The sequence below is a fragment of the Petromyzon marinus genome, chromosome 79 (assembly GCF_048934315.1).
Source record: "Petromyzon marinus isolate PM22_M1 ecotype Great Lakes invasive population chromosome 79, UKy_Petmar_22M1.pri1.0, whole genome shotgun sequence".
NCBI classification, from domain to species: domain Eukaryota; kingdom Metazoa; phylum Chordata; class Hyperoartia; order Petromyzontiformes; family Petromyzontidae; genus Petromyzon; species Petromyzon marinus.
In genome coordinates this window covers 22,594,523-22,613,825 of record NC_133745.1, presented here as the reverse complement: position 1 = coordinate 22,613,825, position 19,303 = coordinate 22,594,523, and the positions used below count along the sequence as shown (strand labels likewise).

Here is a 19,303-nt window from a genome sequence, read left to right as displayed (position 1 = left end):
GACACGGCGACCGTGTACACACAGAGACACGGCCACCGTGTACACAGAGACACGGTAACAACTTGTACACACAGATACACGGTAACAACTTGTACACACAGAGACACGGTAACAGCGTGTACACACAGAGACACGGCCACCGTGTACACACAGAGACACGGCCACCGCGAACCCCGCTGACACTTGCCCCTGCAGCCTGTCCAGAGGCTACCTGGGGGAACTTTTGCCTGTACCTTTTGCAGGTCATCCTGAGAGAGAGGGAGGAGAGGTCCCGGAGGCACTTTGAGTCTTCGGCTGTCCCCTCGGGCCCTGCGGCTGTCCCCACGGGCTCTGTCTCCAGTACGGCTGTCTCCTCCCTGTCTCCCGCACAGGACAGCGGACAGCTGGGGCTGTCTCCAGAAGGTGGGTGGGTGGGTGGGGTTCACGGTGGGTGGGTGGGTGGGGTTCACGGTGGGTGGGTGGGTGGGGTTCACGGTGGGTGGGTGGGTGGGGTTCAAGGTGGGTGGGTGGGTGAGGTTCACGGTGGGTGGGTGGGTGAGGTTCACGGTGGGTGGGTGGGTGGGGTTCAAGGTGGGTGGGTGGGTGGGGTTCAAGGTGGGTGGGTGGGTGAGGTTCACGGTGGGTGGGTGGGTGGGGTTCAAGGTGGGTGGGTGGGTGAGGTTCACGGTGGGTGGGTGGGTGGGGTTCACGGTGGGTGGGTGGGGTTCACGGTGGGTGGGTGGGTGGGGTTCAAGGTGGGTGGGTGGGTGAGGTTCACGGTGGGTGGGTGGGTGAGGTTCACGGTGGGTGGGTGGGTGGGGTTCAAGGTGGGTGGGTGGGTGAGGTTCACGGTGGGTGGGTGGGTGGGGTTCACGGTGGGTGGGTGGGTGGGGTTCAAGGTGGGTGGGTGGGGTTCACGGTGGGTGGGTGGGTGAGGTTCACGGTGGGTGGGTGGGTGGGGTTCACGGTGGGTGGGTGGGTGGGTGGGGTTCACGGTGGGTGGGTGGGTGGGGTTCACGGTGGGTGGGTGGGTGGGGTTCACGGTGGGTGGATGGGGTTCACGGTGGGTGGGTGGGTTTCACGGTGGGTGGGGTTCACGGTAATAGCTCCGTGTGTCTCCCCGTGTCTCCCCGTGTCTCCCCCGCGTCTCCACCCTGTCTCCCCGTGTCTCCCCGTGTCTCCACCCTGTCTCCCCGTGTCTCCCCCGCGTCTCCACCCTGTCTCCTCGTGTCTCCCCTGTGTCTCACCGTGTCTCCCCCGCGTCTCCCCGTGTCTCCACCCTGTCTCCCCGTGTCTCCCCGTGTCTCCCCGTGTCTCCCCGTGTCTCCCCCGTGTCTCCCTCGTGTCTCCCCGTGTCTCCCCGTGTCTCCCCGTGTCTCCCCGTGTCTCCCCCGTGTCTCCCCGTGTCTCCCCCGTGTCTCCCCGTGTCTCCCCGCGTGTCTCCCCGTGTCTCCCGCGTGTCTCCCAGATGGCTGCTCAATGTCCCCGGCTTCCCAGGAGTCTCCCCTGAGTCTGACCCCAGTGAGCCAGACTCCACCGCTGAGCCAGGGAGACTCGCCACACCTCACCGGAAACGCTCACCACTCGCCGCTCACCATCCACAGCCAACGGTTCCGAGAGTAAGTCGCTCACCTGCTAACCCGCTCACTCACTCACTCACTCGCTCACTCACCCACTCACCCGCTCACTCACTCACCCACCCGCTCGCTCACTCACCCACTCACCCACTCACTCACTCGCCCACTCACTCACTCACTCACCCACTCACTCACTCACCCACTCACTCACCCATTTACTCACTCACCCACTCACCCACCCACTCACTCACTCACTCACCCACTCACTCACTCACCCACTCACTCACCCATTCACTCACTCACCCACTCACCCACTCACCCATTCACTCACTCACCCACTCACCCGCTCACTCACTCACTCACTCGCTCACCCACTCACCCGCTCACTCACTCACCCACTCGCTCACTCACTCCACTCACCCGCTCACTCACTCACCCACCCGCTCGCTCACTCACTCACTCACCCACTCACCCACTCACTCACTCACTCGCCCACTCATTCACTCACTCACCCACTCACTCACTCACCCACTCACTCACCCACTCACTCACCCATTCACTCACTCACCCACTCACTCACTCACCCGCTCACTCACTCACCCACCCACTCACCCGCTCACTCACTCACCCGCTCGCTCACTCACTCACCCACTCACCCACTCACTCACTCACTCACCCACTCACTCACTCACTCACCCACCCACTCACTCACCCACTCACTCACTCTCCCACTCACTCACTCACTCACCCACTCACCCACCCACTCACCCACTGACTCACCCACTCACCCACCCACTCACTCACCCACTCACTCACACACTCACTCACTCTCTCACCCACTCACTCACCCAACCACCCACTCACTCATCCACCCACCTACCCACTCATCCACCCAACTACCCACTCACTCTCTCACCCACTCACCCACCCACCCACTCACTCACTCACCCACCCACTCACCCACTCTCTCACTCACTCACTCACCTACCCACTCACTCACCCACCCACCCACCCACTCACTAACCCACTCACCCACTCACCCACTCACCCGCCCACTCACCCACTCACTCGCTCACTCACCCACTCACCCACTCACTCACTCGCTCACTCACCCGCTCACTCTCTCACTCACCCACTCACCCACTCACTCACCCACTCACTCACTCACCCGCCCACTCACCCACTCACTCGCTCACTCACCCACTCACCCACTCACCCGCTCACTCACTCACCCACTCACTCGCTCACTCACCCGCTCACTCGCTCACTCACCCAACTCACCCACTCACTCACCCACTCACTCACTCACCCGCTCGCTCACTCACCCACTCACCCACTCACCCACTCACTCACCCACCACTCACTCACCCACCCACTCACTCACTCACCCACTCACCCACCCACTCACTCACCCACTCACTCAACTCACCTCACTCACTCTCTCCACCCACTCACCCACCCACCCACTCACTCATCCACCCACCTTCCCACTCATTCACCCACCTACCCACTCACTCTCTCACCCACTCACCCACGCACTCACCCACTCACTCACTCACTCACCCACTCACCCACTCACTCACTCACTCACCCACTCACTCACCCACTCACCCATTCACTCACCCACCCATTCACTCACCCACCCACTCACTCACTCACTCACCCACTCACTCACCCACTCACCCACTCACTCACTCACCCACTCACCCACTCACACTCACTCACACTCACCCACTCACCCATTCACTCACCCACCCATTCACTCACCCACCCACTCACTCACTCACCCACTCACTCACTCACCCACTCACTCACTCACCCACGCACTCACCCACCCACTCACTCATCCACTCACCCACTCACTCACTCACCCACCCACTCACCCACCCACTCACTCACCCACTCACTCACTCACTCACCCACCCAACCACTCACCCACTCACCCACCCACCCACCCACTCTCTCACCCACTCACTCACCCACCCACCCATTCACTCACCCACCCATTCACTCACCCACCCGCCACCCACCACCACTCACTCACTCACCCCACCCACCCACTCACCCACCCACCCACCCACTCACCCACCCACTCACCCACCCACCCACTCACCCACCCACCCACTCACCCACCCACTCACTCACTCACCCACCCACCCACTAACCCACCCACTAACCCACCCACCCACCCACTCACCCACCCACTCACCCACCCACCCACTCACCCACCCACTCACTCACTCACCCACCCACCCACTAACCCACCCACCCACCCACCCACTCACCCACCCACTCACCCACCCACCCACTCACCCACCCACCCACTCACCCACCTACCCACTCACTCACCCACCCACTCACCCACCCACTCACCCACTCACCCACCCACTCACCCACTCACTCACTCACCCACCCACCCACCCACTCACCCACCCACCCACCCACCCACCCACTCACTCACTCACCCACCCACTCACCCACCCACTCACTCACTCACCCACCCACCCACTAACCCACCCACTAACCCACCCACCCACCCACTCACTCACCCACCCACTCACTCACTCACCCACTCACCCACCCACTCACCCACCCACTCACCCACTCACTCACTCACCCACTCACTCACCCACTCACCCACTCACTCACTCACCCACTCACTCACCCACCCACCCATTCACTCACCCACCCGCCCACCCACTCACCCACTCACTCACTCACTCACCCACTCACTCACCCACTCACTCACCCACTCACTCACCCACTCACTCACCCACTCACCCACCCACTCACCCACCCACCCACTCACTCACTCACTCACCCACCCACTCACTCACCCACCCACTCACCCACTCACCCACCCACCCACTCACTCACCCACCCACCCATTCACCCACCCACCCACTCACTCACCCACCCACTCACTCACTCACCCACTCACCCACTCACCCACCCACCCACCCACTCATTCTCTCACCCACTCACTCACCCACCCACCCATTCACTCACCCACCCATTCACTCACCCACCCGCCCACTCACTCTCTCACCCACTCCCCCACCCACACACCCGCTCACTCACCCACCCACTCACTCACCCACCCACTCACTCACCCACCCACTCACCCACCCACTCACCCACCCACCCACCCACCCTGCCCGCCCACCAGATACTGCCAGCAGGTGCTCAGCCCAGAGATTGATGCCTGCTCTACGCAGCTGCTCCAGGCCCTCGTGCGTGCCCAGGAGCGTCACTACCAGCACCAGGGCCCCCCGGTCCCCCCAGGCGGCCGGTCGCGTGCCAGGAGCGGTGCACCTCCTCGCCGGCTGGTGATGGGGCTACGGGAGGTGACCAAGCACCTCAAGCTGGGGCCGGGTTTCTCTGGTCATCATCTCGCCCAACTGCGAGAAGATACAGGCCAAGGGTGAGTGGGGGGGGGGGGGTGGTGGGTGGGGTGGGGGGGGTGGGGGGGTGGGTGGTGGTGGGGGTGGGGGGGTCAGGGTTATGTCCGGTTCAGTCGGTCGGTCGCTGACTCATTCATTCACTCATTCACTCACTCACTCATTCACTCACTCACTCACCCACTCACTCACCCACTCACTCATTCACTCACCCACTCACTCACTCACTCACCCACTCACTCACTCATTCACTCACTCACTCATGCACTCACTCACCTACTCACTCATTCACTCATTCACTCACTCACCCACTCACTCACTCACCCACTCACTCACCCACTCACTCACTCACCCACTCATTCACTCACTCACTCACCCACTCACTCACCCACTCACTCACTCACTCACCCACTCACTCACTCACTCACCCACTCACTCATGCACTCACTCACTCACCCACTCACTCACTCATTCACTCACTCACTCACCCACTCACTCACCCACTCACTCACCCACTCACTCACCCACTCACTCACTCACTCACCCACTGACACACTCACACTCATTCACTCACCCACTCACCCACTCACTCATTCACTCATTCGCTCACCCACTCACTCACCCACTCACTCACTCATTCACTCACTCACTCATTCACTCACCCACTCACCCACCCACCCCCCCACTCACCCCCCCACCCACCCCCCCACCCACCCCCAGGAGGCCTAGACGACGCCCTACAGACGGTGATTGACTTGGCACGTGACCAGGATCTGCCCTTTGTGTTTGCGCTTGGGCGCAAGGCGCTGGGGCGCTGTGTCAACAAGCTGGTACCTGTCAGTGTCGTCGGAGTCTTCAGCTACGACGGAGCAGAGGTGGGGGGGTGGGTGGGGGGGTGGGTGGGGGGGTGGGGGGGGGGGGTGGGTGGGTGGGTGGGTGGGTGGGTGGGGGGGTGGGTGGGTGGGGGGGTGAGTGGGTAGGTGAGTGAGTGGGGTGGGTGAGTGGGTGAGTGGGTGAGTGGGTGGGTGGGTGGGTGAGTGGGTGGGGGGGTGGGTGGGTGGGTGGGTGAGTGAGTGGGTGGGTGAGTGAGTGGGTGGGTGAGTGGGTGGGTGGGTGAGTGGGTGGATGGGGGGGTGGGTGGGGGGGTGGGTGAGTGGGTGGGTGGGTGGGTGGGTGAGGGGGTGGGTGGGGGGGTGAGTGGGTAGGTGAGTGGGTGGGGGGGTGGGTGGGTGGGTGGTTGAGTTGGTGGGTGAGTGGGTGGGTGAGTGGGTGAGTGGGTGGGTGGGTGAGTGGGTGGTTGAGTTCGTGGGTGGGTGAGTGGGTGGGTGAGTGGGTGGGTGGGTGGGTGAGTGAGTGAGTGGGTGGGTGGGTGAGTGGGTGGGTGGGTGGGGGGGTGAGTGAGTGGGTGGGTGGGTGGGTGGGGGGTGAGTGAGTGGGTGGGTGGGTGGGTGGGTGGGGGGGTGAGTGAGTGGGTGGGTGGGTGAGTGGGTGGGTGGGTGGGGGGGTGGGTGGGTGGGTGGGTGGGTGGGTGGGTGGGTGAGTGAGTGGGTGGGTGGGTGAGTGAGTGGGTGGGTGGGTGAGTGAGTGGGCGGGTGAGTGAGTGGGCGGGTGGGTGAGTGAGCGAGTGGGTGGGTGAGCGGGTGGGTGGGTGAGCGGGTGGGTGGGTGAGCGGGTGGGTGGGTGAGCGGGTGGGTGGGTGGTCACCATAGGCCACCACACACACACCACCACACACACACACCACCACACACCACACCACACACCACTACACACACCACTACACACACCACACACACACCACCACACACACACACACACACACCACACCACACACCACCCACACACACTACACACACCACCTACACACACCACACACACCACACACACACACACACACACACACCACACACACACACCACCACCACACACACACACCACTACACACACCACCTACACACACCACACACACACACCACACACACACACACCACACACACACACACACACCACCACACACACACACCACCGCACACACACACCACCACACACACCACCACACACACACACCACACACACCACCCACACCACACACACCACCACACACACTACACACACCACTACACACCACCACTACACACACACACCACACTACACACACCACCACACGCACCACACACACACCACACACACACACCACACACACACCACCTACACACCACACACCACACTACACAACACACACCACCACACACCACACCTACACACACCACACACACACCACACACACCACACACACACACCACACACCACACACACACGCACCACACACACCACACACCACCACACACACCACCACACACACCACACACACCACACCACACACACCACCTACACACCACACACACCACACCACACACACCACACCACACACCACAACACACACACACACACACCACCACACACACACCACACACACCACACACACACACACACACACACACAACCTACACACACACACACACACACACCACCACACACACCACACACACCACCTACACACACCACACACACCACCACTACACACACCACACCACCACACACCACACACCACACCCACACCACACACACACCGCACACACACCACACACACACACTACACACACACCACCACACACACTACACACACCACCACACACACACCACACACACCACAAACACACCACACACACACCACACACACACCACACACACACACCACACACACACACACTACACACACCACACACACCACACACACACCACACACACCACCACACACACACCACACACACACCACCACACACACCACACACACCCCCACACACCACACACCACCCACACACCACACACCACACACACACAGCACACACACACCACCACACACACAACACACACCACCACACACACACCACACACACACCACACACACACCACACACACACACCACACACACCACACACACACACCACACACCACCTCCACACCACCAACACACACCACACACACACACCACCACACACACACCACCACACCACACACACACACTCACACACCACCACACACACACACCACACACACCACACACACCACCACACACACCACACCACACACCACACACACCACACACACCACCATACACACACACCACCACACCACACACCACCACTACACACACACACCACACACACACACCACACCACCATACCACACACCACCACACCACACACCACACTACACTACACACACCACACACACTACACACACACACACACCACACACACCACCACACACCACTACCACACACACACACCACCCACACACCACCACACACACACCACTACACCACACCACCTACACACACACACCACACACTACACACACCACACACACCACCACACCACTACACACACCACACACACACACACACACACTACACACATCACTACACACACCACACACACACACAAACACCACTACACACACAACACACACCACTCTACACACACCACACACACCACACACCACACACACACACCACACACACCACACACACCACCACACACACACCACACACACACACCACACACACACACACACTACACACACTACACACACACCACACCACAGACACCACACACACCACACACCACACCACACACACCACACACACACACACACTACACACACTACACACACACCACACCACAGACACCACACACACCACACACCACACCACACACACCACACACTACACACACCACACACTACACACACACCACACACACACCACCACACACACCACACTACACACACCACACACACCACACTACACACACACACCACACACACCACACACTACACACACCACTACACACACCACTACACACACCACACACACACACACCACACACACCACACACACACACACACACACACTACACACACCACTACACACACACCACACAACACACACACCACTACACACACACCACTACACACACAACACACACCACACTACACACACCACACACACCACACACCACACACACACACCACACACACCACACACACCACACACACATACACCACACACACCACCACACACACCACCACACACCACACACACACCACACACACACACCACACACACACACACTACACACACTACACACACACCACACCACAGACACCACACACACCACACACCACACCACACACACCACACACTACACACACCACACACTACACACACACCACAACACACACACCACCACACACACCACACTACACACACCACACACACCACACTACACCACACTACACACACACCACCACACACTACACACACCACACACACACACCACACACACCACACTACACACACCACACACACACCACACACCACACACACACCACACCACTACACACACCACACACACCACTACACACACCACACACACACCACACACACCACACTACACACACCACTACACACACACACCACACACACCACACACACACACCACACACACACCACCACACCACACACACACACCACACACACACACCACACACACACACACACCACTACACACACCACACACACACACCACACACACACACACCACACACACCACACACACCACACACACCACACCACTACACACACCACACCCACCACTACACACACCACACACACACCACACTACACACACCACTACACACACCACACCACACACCACACACACCACACACACACACCACACACACACACCACACACACACACCACACACACACACCACCACACCACACACACACACCACACACACACCACACACACACACACACCACACACACACCACACACACACACCACACACACACACACCACACACACACCACACACACACACCACCACACCACACACACACCACACACACACACACACACACACACCACACACCACACACACACCACACACCACCACACACACCACACACACCACACCACACACACCACACACGCACCACACACACACACCACACACACACACACCACTACACACCACACCACTACACACACACACCACCACACACACACCACACACACCACACACACACCACCACACACACCACACACACCACACACACACACACACACACCACCACACACACTACACACACTACACACACACCACACCACACACACCACACCACACACACACCACTACAGACACACCACACACACCACTACACACACACTACACACACTACACACACACCACACCACACACACCACACCACATACACCACACACCACACTACACACACACCACACACCACACACACACGACACACACACACTACACCACACACCACACACCACACCACACACACACACCACACACACACCACACCACACACACACCACCCACACACACACCACACCACTACACACACCACACACACACCACACACACTACACCACACACACTACACACCACACCACACACACACCAGCCTCTCTCACGTAGACTTAACCCCTCTCCTCCCGCCCCGCCAACCCCCTCCCATCCCCCGCTCCTCCGGCCCAGGCCCTGTTCACTCGGCTGGTGCAGCTGACGGAGTTGGCTCGGGCCTCCTACAGGCAGATGGTGCAGGCCCTGGATCAAGGCCATGCGGCCCTCCGCGGGCCCCTCGCGTGGAGCTGTGGCCCCCCACCCTTTCCGCCCCCACCCGCTCATCATCAGCAGCATCATCAGCAGCAGCAGCATCATCAGCAGCAGCAGCAGCATCAGCAGCAGCAGCAGCAGCGCCTGCCGTTCATGACACATTCTCGGAATGCATCAGCGGCCAGTGCTGTGTCCTTCTGCAGTGTAGTGTCCGAGCCGATATCTGAGCTGAACGAGCGTGAGCACGGTGGGCACACAGGGGGTTGTGGTTGTTGTTGTTGTGGTTGTTGTTGTGGTTGTTGTTGTGGTTGTGGTTGGTGTTGTGGTTGTTGTTGTTGTGGTTGTTGTGGTTGTTGTTGTTGTGGTTGGTGTTGTGGTTGTTGTTGTGGTTGGTGTTGTGGTTGTTGTTGTGGTTGGTGTTGTGGTTGTGGTTGTTGTTGTGGTGGTTGGTGTTGTGGTTGTGGTTGTTGTTGTGGTTGTTGTTGTGGTTGTTGTTGTGGTTGTTGTTGTGGTTGTTGTTGTGGTTGTTGTTGTTGTGGTTGGTGTGGTTGTGGTTGTTGTGGTTGTGGTTGTTGTTGTGGTGGTTGGTGTGGTTGTGGTTGTTGTTGTGGTTGTTGTTGTGGTTGTGGTTGTTGTGGTTGGTGTTGTTGTTGTGGTTGTTGTTGTGGTTGTTGTGGTTGTTGTTGTGGTTGTGGTTGTTGTTGTGGTTGTTGTTGTGGTTGTTGTGGTTGTTGTGGTTGTTGTTGTTGTGGTTGTTGTTGTGGTTGTTGTTGTTGTTGTTGGTTGGTGTTGTTGGTGTTGTGGTTGTTGTTGTGGTTGTTGTGGTTGTTGGTGTGGTTGTTGTTGTGGTTGGTGTTGTTGTTGTTGTGGTGGTTGTTGTTGTTGTTGTTGGTGTTGTTGTTGTTGTGTTTGTTGTTGTGGTTGTTGTTGTGGTTGTTGTGGTTGTTGTGGTTGTTGTGGTGGTTGTTGTGGTGGTTGTTGTTGTGGTTGTTGTGGTTGTTGTTGTGGTTGTTGTTGTGGTTGGTGTTGTGGTTGTTGTTGTGGTTGGTGTTGTGGTTGTGGTGGTTGTTGTTGTGGTTGTTGTTGTTGTGGTTGTTGTTGTGGTTGTTGTTGTGGTTGTTGTGGTTGTTGTTGTTGTGGTGGTTGTGGTTTAGTAATAGGTTTTTACCCGTTTAACTGGCACAAAAACTGACACCTTTATACAAGACATCATGTTTGCAATAACCACAACACAAGCAGTCAAAATGCAAACAAAAAGAGACAACTCTGACAATGATATTGGCACTGTCCTTGAATTTGATTGGTCCACACCCGAGACGGCTTTTCTTAGAGCCCTTTAGTCTCTCCGCTGGTGTTGGACCAGAAGACGCCAAAAGGCGTACAACTCAAAAACAGCAGAGCACTATCAGAGTATTGAGGGCTCGGGGTGACCATTTACATTATGAGACCTCCTTTGCCAGTAACAAGATATAGAAATAGCTTTTACCCTTTTAACTGGCACAAAAACTGACGCCTTTTTAACAAAGGATTAATGTTTACTGCATTAACCACAATACCTGCGGTCCAAATGTGAACAAATAACACACACACTATGATAATATAAAACACACACACTATGATAATAATTGATGCACTGTCCTTGAAACTGATTGGCCCACGCCAAGGGACGGCTTTTGCCTGAGCCTCGACCCCAAATCGGTGCTCGACCAGATGATGACTCCCCAAAAGGACGTCGCCACAGCTCAAAGACAATGCCGCTGTCTGTCTAAGTAGCGAGGGCTCGGGGTGAGCTTCTTACACCATCGCCGCTAGAATGTCTGCACGGTGTACAGTCTGGAAAGTAGCCGCGTGGCAGGATGTCCAGTTTGTAGCGCGTCTGGAAGTACGGCAACGCACACAATCACAACTGTGCCCTTATATTTATTATTGTTGTTGTTGTTGTTCTTGCTGTTGTTGTTCTTGTTGTTGTTGTTGCTGTTGGAGATTCGCGTCTACGTTGTCACCGCCGGGAGGGCCTGGGTCTGGGGGCCCTCTGGCGAACAAATCGGCAACGTGCGAGGGGGCGGTGATGGGAGCATTGGACCCTCCACTCGGAGCAAGCGGCAACGATGGAGAGATGTGGGGGGGGGGGTAGATGGGGGGGTAGATGGGGGGGTAGATGGGGGGGTAGATGGGGGGGTAGATGGGGGGGTAGATGGGGGGGTAGATGGGGGGGTAGATGGGGGGTAGATGGGGGGGTAGTGAGCAGGATGGTGTCACTGCATTGTCATCTGACCACCCTCACCATTCCACTAACTTTTCCACCCCCACCCCCTTCTTTGCTCGCCCACATGCTCACCCACACGCTCACCCACACGCTCACACACACACACGCTCACACACACACACACGCTCACACGTGCTCACCCACACGCTCACCCACCCACACGCTCACACACACACACGCTCACCCACACATGCTCACCCACACGCTCACACACACGCGCTCACACACCCACACACTCACACACGTGCTCGCCCTCACCCACACGCTCACCCACACACTCACCCACGTGCTCGCCCTCACCCGCACGCTCGCCCACACGCTCACCCACACGCTCACCCACCCACACGCTCGCCCACTCGCTCACCCACGCAGAGATAAATTGGCGCAAGATCGTGGACTTTCCCGACCAGGAGCCAGCAACCGCCACCCCGGCAACCGTAACCCTGGCAACCGCAACCCCGGCAACCGCAACCCCGGCAACCGCAACCCCGGCAACCGCCACCCCGGCAACCGCCACCCCGGCGGCCGCGACCTCCAACCCTGCCCACCGACCGCCCACTCTGCACGCAACTCTCATCACGGCAGCCGGCGATGGTGGCGGTGATGGTGGTGGCCGTGGTGGTGGCGATGGTGATGATGGCGGTGGTGGTGGTGGTGGCCGTGATGGTGGCGATGGTGGCCGTGATGGTGGTGATGATGGTGGCGATGGTGGCGGTGATGGTGGCGGTGATGGTGGCGATGGTGGCGGCGATGGTGGCGGCGATGGTGGCGGCGATGGTGACGGCGGTGATGGCGGTGATGGCGGTCGCGGTGATGGCGGTGGCGGTGATGGTGATGGCGGTGATGGCGGTGGCGGTGATGGCGGTGGCGGTGATGGCGGTCGCGGTGATGGCGGTGGCGGTGATGGTGGCGGTGATGGTGGTGATGGCGGTGGCGGTGATGGCGGCTGCGGTGTGCGGTCGAACATGGAACCAGCTCAGAGCCGCGTTGCATCGTGGGTACAGGAAGTGACGCTATCCCTAGAGAGGGCGTCGCTCTGCCCAACGGTGATGGAGGAGGAGGGGGAGGAGGAGGAGGTGGAGGGGGAGGAAGAGGAGGTGGAGGAAGAGGTGGAGGAGGAGGAGGTGGAGGAGGAGGTGGAGTGAGTGTCGGTGTCCTACGGTTCTCCATACGCACAGAGAGACACGCAGATAGAAGACACTCTCACTCACTCACACACTTACACACTCACACTCGCACTTACACTCACTCACACACTTACACACACACTTACACACAAACTCACAGACACACAGATCTTCACACACACACACAGACACACACACACAGACACACACTCACAGACACACACTCACAGACACACACTCACAGACACACACTCACAGACACACACTCACAGACACACACTCACAGATCTTCACAGACACACACTCACAGACACACTCACTCAGATCTTCACACTCAGATCTTCACACTCAGATCTTCACACGCAGATCTTCACACTCGCAGATCTTCACACTCGGACACACACTCAGACACACACACTCACAGACACACACACTCACAGACACACACTCACAGACACACACACTCACAGACACACACACTCACAGACACACACACTCACAGACACACTCACAGACACACACTCACAGATCTTCACAGACACACACTCACAGACACACACTCACAGACACACTCACAGACACACTCACAGACACACACTCACAGATCTTCACAGACACACACACAGACACACACTCACAGATCTTCACACACAGATCTTCACACACAGATCTTCACACACAGATCTTCACACACAGATCTTCACACACAGATCTTCACACTCACAGATCTTCACACTCACAGACACACAGAGATCTTCACACTCGGACACACCCGCAGAGAAACTCAGAGACACTCGCACACACACAGATCTTCACACACAGACAAAGGTGAGGGTGGTGGTGGTGGTGGTGAGGGCGGTGGTGGTGATGGTGGTGATGGTGAGGGTGGTGGTGGTGAGGGTGAGCTGTAATGAGCCGTGGAGAGAACCGCTGATAACCAGTAACTCGTTTAATAGTAAGCCAATTATGGTTTGCCAGTAATGGGATTTCCTGTAAAGTAATGGGTTTACCTATAGCGCAATTGGATTACCTGTAAAGGAATGGGATTACCTGTAAATGAATGGGATTACCTGTAAAGGAATGGGATTACCTGTAAAGGAATGGGATTACCTGTAAAGGAATGGGATTACCTATAAAACAATGGGATTACCTCCTAAAATAATGGGATTACCTCCTAAAATAATGGGATTACCTCCTAAAATAATGGGATTACCTCCTAAAATAATGGGATTACCTCCTAAAATAATGGGATTACCTCCTAAAATAATGGGATTACCTCCTAAAATAATGGGATTACCTGTAAAGGAATGGGATTACCTGTAAAGGAATGGGATTACCTGTAAAGGAATGGGATTACCTATAAAACAATGGGATTACCTCGTAAAATAATGGGATTACCTGTAAAGGAATGGGATTACCTATAAAGCAATGGGATTACCTCCTAAAATAATGGGATTACCTGTAAAGGAATGGAATTACCTGTAAAGGAATGGGATTACCTGTTAATGAATGGGATTACCTGTAAAGGAATGAGATTACCTATAAAGCAAAGGGATTACCTGTAAAGGAATGGGATTACCTGTAAAAGAATGGGATTACCTCCTAAAATAATGGGATTACCTATAAAGTAACGGTATCACCTTTGAAGTAATGACATTACCTATGAAGTAATTGGATTACTTGTAAAGTAATTGCCTTTAAAGTAGCGGGATTACTTATAAAGTAACGAGATTGGCTGTAAAGTAACGTGATTACCATTGAAGTAACGGGATTACTTCCCCGGCGCATGTTTGCGTGTGTGGAGGAGGGGAGTGGTGGTGCAGCGGTTAGCACCACTGGGCTGCATCAAGAAGCAGGGGATCACGGGTTGGAGTGCCACTCAGCCACCATCAACACCACCAACACCATCATCATTCACCATCAACACCATCATCATTCACCATCAACACCATCACTCACAATCATCATTCACCATCAACACCATCATCACCATCACTCACCATCAACACCATCACCATCAACACCATCAACACCATCAACACCATCATCATTCACCATCAACACCATCACCACCATCACTCACAATCATTCACCATCATCACTCACCATCAACACCATCATCACCACTCACCATCAACACCATCATCACTCACCATCACCACCATCATTCACCATCAACACCACCACCATCATTCACCATCACCACCATCACCACCACTCACAATCATTCACCATCATTCACCATCAACACCATTCACCATCAACACCATCATCACTCACCATCAACACCATCATCATTCACTATCACCACCATCACCACCATCATTCACTATCACCACCATCATCACTCACCATCAACACCATCACCACCATCATCACTCACCATCAACACCATCACTCACAATCAACATTCACCATCAACACCAAACACCATCACTCACAATCATCATTCACCATCAACACCATCACCACCACCATCATCACTCACAATCATTCACCATCACCACTATCATCATCACCATCAAACACCATCACCACCATCACTCACAATCATCACTCACAATCATCATTCACCATCACTCATCATTCACCATCACTCCCCATCATTCACCATCAACACCATCACTCACAATCATCATTCACCATCAACACCATCATCACCATCACTCACCATCAACACCATCACCATCAACACCATCAACACCATCATCATTCACCATCAACACCATCACCACCATCACTCACAATCATTCACCATCATCACTCACCATCAACACCATCATCACCACTCACCATCAACACCATCATCACTCACCATCACCACCATCATTCACCATCAACACCACCACCATCATTCACCATCACCACCATCACCACCACTCACAATCATTCACCATCATTCACCATCAACACCATTCACCATCAACACCATCATCACTCACCATCAACACCATCATCATTCACTATCACCACCATCACCACCATCATTCACTATCACCACCATCATCACTCACCATCAACACCATCACCACCATCATCACTCACCATCAACACCATCACTCACAATCAACATTCACCATCAACACCAAACACCATCACTCACAATCATCATTCACCATCAACACCATCACCACCACCATCATCACTCACAATCATTCACCATCACCACTATCATCATCACCATCAAACACCATCACCACCATCACTCACAATCATCACTCACAATCATCATTCACCATCACTCATCATTCACCATCACTCCCCATCATTCACCATCAACACCATCAACCACCATCACCACCACAATACATCATCATTCACCATCATTCACTAACAATCATCATTCACCGTAAACACCATCACTCACCATCAAACATTATTCACCATCAACCACCATCACAATACATCACCACCACAATACATCACCATCACACACCATCATTCACCATCAAACATTATTTACCATCACTCACCATCAACACTATCACCACTACCATCAGTCACCATCACCACTTACCTACCGCCATCAACACCACCATCACTATCGCCACTATCACAACTATCCACACCACCACCATCAACACCATCGCCACCAATCACCATCACCACTAATGGCACTTGCCCCAACAGCCCCGTGTGGGCTACGTGGGGCACCTTTGCCTGTCCCTGTGTACCCTGTATATGTACCTGGGGACAGAGGCAGGTTGTGGATTTTAAGTTTGTCTGGGTTCTTAACGCAATCATCACCATCATAATCATCACCACAATCATCACTATCACCACCATCACTACCACACCATCACAATCATGATCATCATCATCACCACCGTCTGTGTTCTGACCAAGTTGTATAAATAATAAAAGCTGATCTCCCCAGACTTGGTCAAGGCCTCTCACCTTTTATCTCTCGGCCTGTGTCAGTGTGTGTCTGTGTGTGTGTCCACTCAGCTCCACGTCCTCCTGTACCACATCACTCCATCTCTTCTCTAGCCCGTGCCTCCTGTACCACGTCACTCCATCTCTTCTCTAGCCCGTGCCTCCTGTACCACATCACTCCATCGCTTCTCTAGCCCGTGCCTCCTGTACCACATCACTCCATCTCTTCTCTAGCCCGTGCCTCCTGTACCACATCACTCCATCTCTTCTCTAGCCCGTGCCTCCTGTACCACATCACTCCATCTCTTCTCTAGCCCGTGCCTCCTGTACCACATCACTCCATCTCTTCTCTAGCCCGTGCCTCCTGTACCACATCACTCCATCTCTTCTCTAGCCCGTGCCTCCTGTACCACGTCACTCCATCTCTTCTCTAGCCCGTGCCTCCTGTACCACGTCACTCCATCTCTTCTCTAGCCCGTGCCGCGCCCGCTTAGCCCCCTCGATGCGGCCGAACAAAAGCTGTTTGGGCATGCGGTGGCTGGGCATGCGGGCTACATGACCCAGCCATCACAGCCTTGCCCGCCGGAGGAGCTCACCGATGGGACCTTGCCCAGATCTTTCAAGGATTTGTGAGCTCCTCACACAATCCAGTCTGGTTAAACCCAGGAAGGATCGTAGGCAGGCCAGCCTAAATGTTTCTAACATTAGGGGGGTCCACGTTTCGCAAGCGTAGAGAAGGGAGGGAATGACCGTGGCCGAGAAGACCTGAAGCTTAGTGCGGAGCGACAGACCAGGTAGCTTCCACACAGCGTTACGCAACCGATGAAAAGATATTGCCGCTCGACTGATTCGGAGTAAGACCTCTGCTGTTAAACTGGAGCCAGTCATAAGCACACTGCCCAGGTATGGGAAACTCTCCACTCTGTCCACAACTGCCCCATCACCGATTGGGAGTTGTGGGGGTGGAGTGTCCGATGGTACAAAATACCCAGGCAGGTGCTTAGTTTTGGTGGGGCTGATGGTAAGGGCCCATCTCTTAGTGGCACGCTCCAGTCTCAGCAGCAGCGTCTCCAACTCCTCCTCTGAATGAGCAGCTATTACCAAATCAACTGATTCACAGGCACACACAGACACTGACACACGCAGACAGACACACACGCAGACACACATACGCAGACACACACGCACACAGACACACAGACAAAGAACCCCCATATAGTCTTAACAGACTGTAGGGGCAAGTGCTGTTAGCGAGCACCTATGAAGGCCGGAACGGTACACGAGGGGGTGGGTGGCCAGCACCACGCCCGACCGCCTTTGTCTCCCTAGTGGCAATGTTTACACACCGCACCAGGTACTCATTTGAG

General features: G+C 55.6%; 2 protein-coding genes across 2 annotated transcripts in view; both read left to right on the top strand.

Moving 5' to 3' along the window:
- The window catches only part of LOC116958559 (selenocysteine insertion sequence-binding protein 2-like), a 29,718-nt gene extending 18,991 nt beyond the window's left edge, over positions 1–10,727 (top strand). The window contains exons 7-11 of the mRNA XM_032981262.2: positions 243–402; positions 1,448–1,598; positions 4,726–4,980; positions 5,678–5,832; positions 10,590–10,727. Coding sequence (XP_032837153.2) covers positions 243–402; positions 1,448–1,598; positions 4,726–4,980; positions 5,678–5,711 — 600 coding nt within the window. The 3' untranslated portion in view covers positions 5,712–5,832; positions 10,590–10,727. The remainder of the gene's footprint in view (positions 1–242; positions 403–1,447; positions 1,599–4,725; positions 4,981–5,677; positions 5,833–10,589) is intronic.
- A 5,119-nt stretch (positions 10,728–15,846) lies between these two features.
- Positions 15,847–17,938, top strand: LOC142907468 (uncharacterized). Its single transcript, XM_076057018.1, has 2 exons — positions 15,847–16,548; positions 16,756–17,938. The coding sequence occupies exons 1-2, from the start codon at positions 15,847–15,849 to the stop codon at positions 17,392–17,394; spliced, it is 1,341 nt and encodes a 446-aa protein (XP_075913133.1). The 3' UTR covers positions 17,395–17,938.
- The last annotated feature ends 1,365 nt before the right edge of the window (positions 17,939–19,303 follow it).

Bases quoted from the DNA above. Each gene is read 5' to 3' on its own strand.
- LOC142907468 (XM_076057018.1), top strand. From the start codon at position 15,847: ATGTTTGCGTGTGTGGAGGAGGGGAGTGGTGGTGCAGCGGTTAGCACC. The intron at 16,549-16,755 runs AATCATTCACCA...CACCATCAACAC, and splicing joins CCACCACCATCATCACTCAC to CATCAACACCATCATCATTC.